This window comes from Falco naumanni, chromosome 8, assembly GCF_017639655.2.
Source record: "Falco naumanni isolate bFalNau1 chromosome 8, bFalNau1.pat, whole genome shotgun sequence".
In the NCBI taxonomy this organism is placed as follows: domain Eukaryota; kingdom Metazoa; phylum Chordata; class Aves; order Falconiformes; family Falconidae; genus Falco; species Falco naumanni.
Genome location: NC_054061.1, coordinates 40,937,611 through 40,947,951, shown reverse-complemented (window position 1 = coordinate 40,947,951; position 10,341 = coordinate 40,937,611). Strand labels below are relative to the sequence as shown.

The following is a 10,341-nucleotide window of genomic DNA, read 5'->3' as shown; positions in this document are numbered from 1 at the left end:
AGCTCTAGCACCACAGTAATAACCCTTCAGTCCCTGGATCTGAAAGGGCTCCTTAGTATCAGAAGCTAGACATCCTGGGACCCTCACTAGACAGAAAGCACTTCATCCACCAAATGCTTCCCAAACGTTTGATTTACTTTTTTTTTTTTTTTTTTTTTTTTTTTCCTCCTTCCCTGGGAGAAGAGATTGGCCAATTGACACTATGCAGCAATCAGGAAAGACTCACTTTTGATCTTGCTGCTTGTAGAGAGGATGAAACGGCTTCTGCCATTGGTTAACCGCTGACAGTAATTTAATTAGATAGACATTAATTAGGATAATCACCTGGCTCCTGGTCGCGACGATCATGGCAAATTGAAGGAGATGATTTTATTGTGAGATAGAAGGAAGGCGAAGGGGGAAGGGAAGAGTGTGTTTGCTGTAAGAGCTCATTATTATGTGACCTTTCCAGCATCTTTTTTTTTTTTTTGTTTTTTTTTTTTGTTTTTCCCCGACTACGGCTGGAAAATAAATCACAAACCCCGCGGTTCCCCAAATCCTGCGCGCGTGCCCCCCGCCTTTGTGTGTCAGGCTGGCGAGCGGGTGCGGGGGTCTCCGGGGCCGGGCGGCCGCTGCCCTCAGCTCACCCCCGCCAGCTGCCTCCCCCCGCCCCCCCCCCCCCCCCTCCCCGCCCGCGGCCCCTGCGAGCGGCCCCCCCCGGCGCAACGCCCCCACCTTCCCGCCCGCGCCTGCTCCGCGGGGGCAGCGCGTCCCCCGTCCCCGCTGGCAGCGCCCGCGCAGCATCTCCCTCAAGTTCTGAAATAACCATCAGCCCCGCAGCCGAGGCGCCCTAACGTACTGGCCGCGGTGCTCACGGGTTCTTCAGCAAATAAATATTTTATCCGGGACCCGAACGCCGGAGATCATCAGCCAAACGGCGCGGCAGGCAGCCCCCCGCCCGGCCCCGGCCTCCCGCTGCCTTCCCCCGCGGCCCCGGTCCCGCGGGCGGCGCCGCCAGGGGACCGCGCGTTTGTCGGGCGCTCGGCACCAGCCGCGCCCGGCCCGGCGGCAGCGCTCGGCCCCGGGGCGGCTACGGGGGAGCCCCCACCGCGGAGCCGCAGCCGCAGCCCCAGCACCCTCTGCCCGCGGGCGGCTCCGCAAGAGCCGCGGCCCCGGCCGAGCCCCGGCGCAGAGCGGCGGCGGCCCGGGGCGCGCTGCCGGCGGGACCAGGCCCGCGCTCCGGGAGGGGAGGGGAGGGGAGGGGAGGGGAGGGGGCCGGGGGGGCTGCGGCCGCCGGCGGCCCGGGAGCGGGAAGGGCCCGGCCGATGGACAGCGGGACCCACCGCGGCGCGAAGACGCGCCCGGGGACGCTCCTGCCGCCCCACCGCTGCCAAGCACCGGCCTCAACTCCCCTTCCCGGGCCGGCTGCTGAGTGCCTAAGAGCCCCGGGTTTCTGCCCGGGGAGAAGCCCTCCTGTCCCACCTTCCCAGCATTTCCCTGAGCAGTTCGGACTTCAGGTGTTTTACAGATCGTGTCTCTTTCCAGGCGACAGCAGCAGCCGGCTTCAAATCCCGCTGATGGCTAAGGCAGCCCGGACCAACACCTACCAAGCCCAAGACTGGCATTGTATAACCCCCTGAAGCCAGGCTGAAACTTTGCAAACTCAAATCCAGAAACGCCTAGAACCAGGGTGACTTGTCAGAAGCGTATTTCAAGGCTCCTAACTCCCATGGCCATGTATTTTGCTGTTGCTTAACCGTGGGCTAGTGCGGTTAGTTGGTGTTTCGTAGAAGCCAGCATACACAGGCTCCCTGCAAAGAAATTATTGTAGCAAAATAACCAATAAAGCAAAAAAGCAAGCACTTCATGGTTACACTCGCAGTCGGGTGGCACAGCGCACACAACTTTCCATACTACACCTTCTCCTTTCAGTGCTCAGGAAATAGTTTTGTTAGTATTGGTTCTAACTAATGTTTCCGACGCTCATTTCACGAGCGTGCTCGCCCTTACCTTTCTGTTCATTTCAAGCAGGGAAAGGGAATGGACTTATATAGGCAGGAGATGGGTTGAAATGCAGATAAACCCTGGGAAACGTTGCCCTGAATTACAGAGCTACACCCATATAGATGCAGAACTGCAATGAATTCAGTGGTACGCTGCCAATCACATGGAAGTGCTAATATATGCCAAAAATCTTCAGCGCACAACTCCTAAACTGGTATAATAGGGGGATATGCAATGGCAGGTGGTGTTACAGAATCGTTATAGAAAGGAGAGAGGTTTGCTAATACAATATGCCCGTCCTTCATGCTGACAGGTGACGAGGGGTCAAGCTGCTAATGAAGGTCTGCTCCATTGCGGCTGGAGGCTCAGAAGGTGGCTGCTTGAAAACCTCTTTCTTTCTCCAAGATGGTACAGGGGCTGCTGTTTTTCAGGTTACTGCATGCACACATTCTTCCAAATCCTCTGTGTAGCTCCTAAAGCACTGGACAAAAAAGAGGAAAGATGCCCCGAACGGCAGCCTTTTGATTATTCATGAAACATCTTAGTAAATGGAAAATCGTGCCTCCAAGTCAAACCGAGGAGTGGAGAGAAAGCAGGGTACCACAGCACAAGCTCATACTAAAGGAGATCTGCATCTCCAGCAGATTCCCTTCAGCTGCCCTCTGCAAGATGCGCATTTGTCAAAATTGATTTAGAATATGCAGGACTCACTGGTTTGTCTCCCTGTTTATCCCGGCCTTTCAGGCATGTATACACTGCAGCATTGCAATAGCTTCTCTCCTGTTCTGCAATGCCATGTTACCCACGACCTGCCAAACTATGCCTCCCTCGTGGTGTTCCACGTGTGTGTGTGGGAGTAGATAGCGGCAGGGATGCAGAGCCCTGCTGGCAGACGAGCCCCAGGGCAGGTTCCCCTCTCCGCTCCTGCCCCATCTCACCTGGGGGTGCACACGGACACCAGCGAGGGAGGCCCGAATGCAGCCTTCCTCAACCACACACAGGTTTTCAGTGCCAATCGCCAGAAAGCACTTCCATTTAACTATGCGCAGGCAAATGTGGTTTGGTATGTCTCCATTTTCCCAGTATGATATTCTACTGCCTACTGTGGGGGCAGAGGGAAGGCCATAAGGAGGGCAGCTGCAAAAATCTGCATGCTTCCCTCTGAAGTAAGTGCTTGCTAAATATACTTTGAAAAAGAGTTATTCTAAAATAGTAAATTAAAAAGCCTAAATAAGAAATTCCCAACAAAAGAAAAACCTTTGAATGGTAACGAAGAAGTAAACAGAAAATTACTGGGCACAAAGTGGAAAATAAGACAATTTTATGGGCTATTTCTTCACTAAGCAAGTAAGAAATAAAATAAATCTAAAAAATAATCTTCAGCAAAAAAAGATGGTGTCTAGTTTAAAATATTTGCCAGCCACAATTGTTGCCATTTAAAAAAATAAAAAACAGTAAACAAAATATTGTGACACAGAATGAGAACATTTCTGCCCAGACAAAAGAATCAAATCAGCCTAAGTACCATCCAATACTTAAAAACCAATCAAACAAAAAATCGCAACCAGCCCCCTGCTCAAAACCCAGTCACTCCCCAAACCCAGTTATTTGGTTTTGCCTGCTTAAAACCAAGCAGCCAACCCCCCTTGCCCTCCTGTGAGTGTTTCCCTCTCTAGTCAGTGGAAACAGTTTTAAACGTCATATTCCAGTTGGGACTCTTTCCATGTATTTATATATATGGACATCTCGTGTACGTTCTCCTTCGCAGGAGGGAGGGTTCATATAACCTAGAACAGCCTCTGTCACTTTAACGCTTATTCTCAGAATAGTGCTATTTATGACACCACTTGTGTGAGTTGTGTGATTCAGTTATCAGCATAACTGAATTCATTTTCTTAAGGTCAATTGTCTTCTGTGGATATTAGGGTCTGAATAGTATTGAAAGAGAGCTGGCAGAGGAATTTTCAGCGTTTTGTTTTTTGTGCATCCTCAGAACTCAGCGCTACTACAATTTCTTCTTTTTTTATTTTTCATTTTTAATCTCAGTGAGAGTATCTGATAACCAATGGGAGCCATATTTCATTAGTTTTCGCTGCCCTAGCAATTAGTATCTCAGTAGTTTTACAGTGGCTAGAAATAAACCTTTACCAGCACTCTTCCTGCACTGTTAATTCCCACCGTCCTTTCTCAAAAAAGACCTTCCAGAACTTAAGACATGTTTGTAAATGTATTTTTATTATGTTGCAACAATCAAAATATATATGTACTACTGATTTTTCCCCCAAATATTAAATGACAGTGTAATACATTTTTGCCCACATTGTGTTCTTGAATGCTTTGGAATCTGTAAAGACCCTGACATAAAGAAACTGAAGCAACTGCACAATTAGAGACTGAAAGGTGTTATAGTGCTGCACTTACACTGCAAATGAAGTCAGATGTCTCTGTTTAATCAAATATAGCCTCAACAGTCTCTGTATTGTGAGTATTAGAAACAATAAACAAATATACACAGAAAGCATCACAAACAGTAAATTGGTTATTTAAATACAACTGTATCCAACATAGCAGCTAAACACTGGACAATGTTTGAGGTCATCAGCACATCCACATGCTCTTCTAAATGACGTTTAGGGTCCTGAAATACAAAGGATGCCATGAGAGAAACACCTGAAACACCTCTCTGAAGGATTTAATTTACTTCTGATCTATTTAAGATGACTACGAGTTAAGGAACACAGGCCAGTAATGCTCCTAAATTTTCCATTCTAGCAAGACCTAGCAAATGAGAGGATTTTCATGAATAAGATTTTATGCTTTTTATTTTTATTGTATTTATCACTCAGTTAAGTTAAGGATAGGTTTAGGAAGTAAATTTCTGTCCAGCATCTGAACAGTAACCATGACAGCTGTGAGTTTTAAGGACAACACACAATATGTGGAATTTACTATACATCTCACTAAGGCCAATATTTCAATCTTGGTTTTGGTACATTTCAATTTGTTTTCAGAGCTTTGTACAAATGTGTGTTCTAATCCTGTAAAGACTCAAGCATAATCTAAACATCTTTGAATAGTTGTGTTGACTGCAAGAAAATTAGCATAGTTATACCCATTAAAAAAATGAAAAGAAAAAAAATGCACAATGCTGTGTTCGAATGTTCTGAAAAACTCAGTGTTCAGCCTGAGCAGTGTTCTGAAAATACACATCCCCACACACTATTACTCAATTAATATGAGCATTTGCATAGAACGATAAGATTATTTCTGGTTGAAAACCATACTCATGCACTTCTTCAGTTTCAGAATTGAGACTAACTAGTTAAACTCCAAATACTGCAAAATTACCAGGCACATTTAAAAAACACCTCTAAACTTTACTGTAGTATTATTATAGCAGCCTTGTGTGTAAAGAAATAAAAATAAGGAAGACAACAATGTCTGGGAACTTTAACTTCTTAAAAAAAGAATTAGTCAAGATCTAATGAACCCATCTAAATTTACCTAAAATTGTAATAGAAAATCTGTGAGCTGTCCTTAAAGAACTCATTTTCAAAGATCATATAGTTCTCCAATATCCTCGTCTGTTCCTAGCAAATTATGCAAACTAATAATGTAACATCCCTGTTGTAAGCTAAGCAGCTGTTTGTTTACAAAGCTTTTAATGTAAGTTGCATGCAAAATCCACATGGAAATTAACTGAACCATTTTGTAATTTTAAAGGAAACTTAATATTTTTATCAGGAAAAATAGGTTTGTTTTTTTCTTTAAGAACTGTATCAAAATAGATTTTTTTTATGTATACGTAATGATTTAAACAACTAGTAAAGCTCAAGTTCTGTTTGAGATGACATCAATAACCCTTAAAATACAACCCTACTTACACATTTTATTTCATATATATATTTATGTATGTGTAGGTGTGCATAAAGTCCATTGTTCTGAATGCTACAATCAGAAACGAGTGACTGAACAATAGTGCAGATGTGTTGTGACATAGCTGCTAGAAACTGACACATAAAAGCAATCCAGAATCCTTTGAATTCTTCTACTGCTACTAGCCATACAGTAAATACTGGTTCCTTAAGGACACACTGGACATTTTTAAAGCTATTTCTTGTTCCCATTGCCCTTCTTGAATTTGAGCACAACCTCTTACAAACTTGCTTTGCTCTCTTCTCACTCACCAAAGCACATTTCCTCAACCTTTATGTTCAGATCAAACACAGAAATAGTTTTTTGTGGAATCTTCAATAAAGACATATCCTGAACATTGCAAAGGAGTGGATGTTTTCAGTTTCAGCGATGGTCCTAAACTGTTTTCCTTCAACAGCAATACAAAGCAATGCAGCTTACTTGCATACGTGTGTATTGGAGGGTAAGCATTGCCAGTGTGTTCGTAAACTGAGGATAGGGGTGAGCTGGCTCTTTAGCCATTGTATAAAGAACACTCCTACCTTTTTTCAAGTATTAATGTTCTTTACAACTCTCCACAGTTTTGGCCTCTCTGACACAGCCTTGGATATCTTTATGCCTCTTCTTGAAAGCAGTTAAAAACAACAACAACACCCAAACAAACAAACAAAAGAACCTGAAAAAGGGAAAACTACGAAATCTTAACACTGCTCCTCAGCATGTAATACAAACATATGTGTAACACGACTTGCAGATATTCTGATTACCTATAGTCAAAAGCCTTGTTCCTTACACAACAATCTTCAACAAAAATAAATTCACTATTGAAGTGTTGAGAATCTCTTGCAGATAGAACTAAAATCACCTACGCACATGTAAAAAAATTAATATTTAGAATGAACGAAGCATATAATTCCACCTCACTCTAATTCATCACACCTCACCTGCTTGCCAACATTTTTTATTGCCAGCTGTTCAGGTGTCATCTTATCTTCTTCTTCAACAGCCTGTGAAAGAAACACAGAAAAGGTCAGTGTTTCAGATTTCATTTACTTTTTCCCCAAGCCACAAGATTCTCAAAATAAAATTCTCTTTATAAAAAAAAAAAAAAATCAAACAGCAACACATTTCAGAAAGTCAAAAGGAAAGGTACTTCAGCTTTTCAGCCGACGTGGTTTTAATTACTAAGTGTTCGTGCAGAAGATCAAGGCAAATACTCATGAATGGTTTTATTTTCTTATATTCACAAAACTGTTTTTAAGCAAAAATCTTAATTGAGCGGTATCAATAAAGATAGTTGAAGACAGCTGAACTAGTAAAGCAGAACCAAAAATAACATTACCTACACTGTTTCAACTGCTGGAGATTTCATCTCAAATTTTTATACTGTTTAAAGTCACTTATATTAATACATTTTAATAATCTTCTGTTGCCTTCAAACACAGTGTTTTATAAAGTAAATCCGCTAACTTAACTAGAGAATGCAATACTGAATTTTGTTTTTAAGGACTTTAAGAAGTTAAAAAAATAGCACTCATCAAGTATGACTGACATACTTACTACTCACAATGCCTGTTGAGATCTAGTATTTATAAAAAATATTTCTAAGTTTAAGTGCCAGTATTAAAACTGTACAAATAACTTTGATTCTTCTTTCTTACAACACCGATAATAATTTATCTTAAAAGATCACTGAATTGGGCTCTAGAATGCATTCCAAATATTATCTAGCTACTGGAATAATACAGGTAAATAACGTTTTTTCTACTATACTGGTTAAGTAGTCCTTAACTGAAGGAATGAATAATACAATTAACTACGTATTTTGATCTACAGGAATCTTCTATCCTCTTCACTAAGTAAAAATACAAAATTGATGTGATTACTTGCATTTCAAAGCAAAACAACTAATTCAATGCTTTGCCAGACCAAGGTAAAAGTCATGTGGCAAAACCTGAAGACTAACAGGGAACTTTACATAGAAATGATATATAGTTGAGTCTCCACAAGGCCATCAGAGCCACACTTGTGTCTAATTTAACCAAATTCCAAGAAACTCTTTGCTGAAAACAGATTATACAAATCAAATAACCACCCAGGTCCAAAAGAGTTCCTGCAACAATTGTTCTGTTCTTATAGTCTAGGCCTTTACAAGCCATCCTGAATAAAGCTTGTGATAATTAACTTCTTACTTCTGAAATTAAGTCATGGATTTCTTCACTTTATAAACACAGCTACATATCATTACGGAATATAAATACCTTGTTATAATTCTTAGCTAATTCTAACATCTCCTTCACTACTGTTTCATTGAGTTTGCAATGTTCACTGTAGTCCTGCAGTGTCAAACCTTCCATCCAACTCTTCTTATGCAAATTTAGCAACATCTGCAAAACAAAACCTCTTTAGAGCATTTATTGTACAATATATTCATAATACTATGAAGATATCTTTGACAGAAAAACAATACAGAATAGCAAGAATGTAATAAAAAAATATTGATCTTAATGATGCTTAAATACAGAAAATACAATAATTGACTATTTTGCTAAAGCAGACCACAGACTTTGCATAACTTTTTAAAGGTCAAACTTCTTGAACCCTAAATATGAAAATGAGGCATGTAAATCAGGGTCATGTTTACTTTGACAGGAATATTTAGATTTTTCTTCTGTAATTTTTTCTTTTTGGTGTGGGTTAAGAATGCACAATTGCACTGTAAAGAGAGCTAACAGAAAGGTGAATATTTTAGTTGTCAAGTAAGGAACGGTTGAAGCTTCTGGTCTCTGAAGAAGCTGAAAAATATTTTAATGCTTGGATTTAATGTATGAAGTAGTTACTTAGGCTTCACTGACTACCCTAAACTGTATGCAAGCAGCTGCCGCAGTTGCGATGAAGTGAACTTCAAAAGCAACCAAAGCATGACTTGTGTGGTTGTCCTTGTACAAAGTAAACAGCCCTAAAAACAACGTGATAAAGTGATGCAGAGTTTTGATGGTGATAAACGTGGGGAGTATTAGAAATATCTGAAGTGTTCTTACTTGACACTCTGATGCAATTTTTGAAAGAGTGAAGGAACAGCTATGAAGACAATTTCCTGATTTTCATGAATAGAGAAAGTATATTTTGTGGATTTTCTGCACACTTGAGGGCCCTTTCAGCAAACAGTTTGAGCTTGCCTTCAATTTGCAAACATTCACTACAGACATCTTTGAGAACCCAGAATTGCTATCACCTGAGGAAAAGTGCCCATTTCATCCCATGCACAGCTTCCAAAGAAACCTGGCTTTGGAACACACGAACCGAGTTGAAAGTTTGTGTCATAATTTGTATTAACAAGATCTTAGTTACTGACAGAAGGAGTTGTAGGCAAACTGCATATGGACATTTTAGCTAGGCTATCTGGATTGTAAAATTACAGTTTGGTGTGATGGGCTCCTCATCTAATACATGAAGCACATACTGTTGTTAGTACAGATGGAGATAACAGATCACCACCACCACGAAGGGGGTTTGAGATACATATGAACCTGCCTTATGAAAGATGTGTGGAGATAGCTGCTGCCTCACAGATGAAAGTTTCCTTAAATTGGTCAAGATTATTCTCCTACTTGCAAAGGCAGTAACATACATATGTAAAACAGTTAAAGAAAATACATACTTGGACCTTCTGAAAAGACTACATTGACCACACTGTTATATTTGAATGGGAACAATAACCTCTGGAGGCTTCACAGACATGTCCTGAGAGAGGTGGTTTATGCTGAATTAGTTACTTTTCTCAGTAACAGTGAAGCCTTGAAAGTCTGATACCATCCTAAAAAGGGTTATGCATTTCACGAATTCTTTTCAATTCCCTGATTTGCATGTACATTCTTCCATTATTCAAAAGTGTTCTTTTTAATTGCTTCTTCTAGCCCTCTAGAAGTCAAAATTACCATTTCATCATAAACTTCAACTCTGAGATCAATTTATAATCCTAACAAGGCCATGAACATACAGAGGTAAACTGACAGACTATGGTTTTTCAAGAATTAACTTCTGTAGGTGATAAATAAGTCTTTTTCTTCTGTTTATTTTTTCCTGGTTGAGACTGTCAAGCTAGAATTCACTTGTAACTGAGGAAGTCTGATACCAAAGAAACTGACAATATTTGTTGTCAGTAACGGAAACAGGATTTTTTCTGTAAATGCAGGACACTGATATCCAGTGAAGTCCTGGGGAGCTCCATTCATACCAACTGGAAGAACCTTCTGTCAAAGTGATATAGCTGATAAAAACTTGAAATTCCTTGGTTATACAATTCCGTTTTGGAAAATGTGGTCTTCTAGCCTCAGGAATTCCATCTTGAGAAAATCTAGTCTAGGTGTATGTCTTTCAGCTTTATCACTGAAAACTTGAAACTTTGCACAAACCTGCTAAGTGCAGAGAACAGCATGAGGA

The 10,341-nt window shown here is 41.2% G+C and overlaps 1 protein-coding gene across 2 annotated transcripts in view; it reads right to left on the bottom strand.

Moving 5' to 3' along the window:
• Nucleotides 1–4,199: 4,199 nt before the first annotated feature.
• Nucleotides 4,200–10,341, bottom strand: part of PSMD14 (proteasome 26S subunit, non-ATPase 14) — a 48,987-nt gene continuing 42,845 nt past the window's right edge. For both annotated transcript variants that reach the window (XM_040602983.1, XM_040602984.1), the window contains 3 exons: nucleotides 8,160–8,285; nucleotides 6,843–6,905; nucleotides 4,200–4,621 (listed from right to left, as the gene is read on the bottom strand). In XM_040602983.1, coding sequence (XP_040458917.1) covers nucleotides 4,523–4,621; nucleotides 6,843–6,905; nucleotides 8,160–8,285 — 288 coding nt within the window. In that variant the 3' untranslated portion in view covers nucleotides 4,200–4,522. The remainder of the gene's footprint in view (nucleotides 4,622–6,842; nucleotides 6,906–8,159; nucleotides 8,286–10,341) is intronic.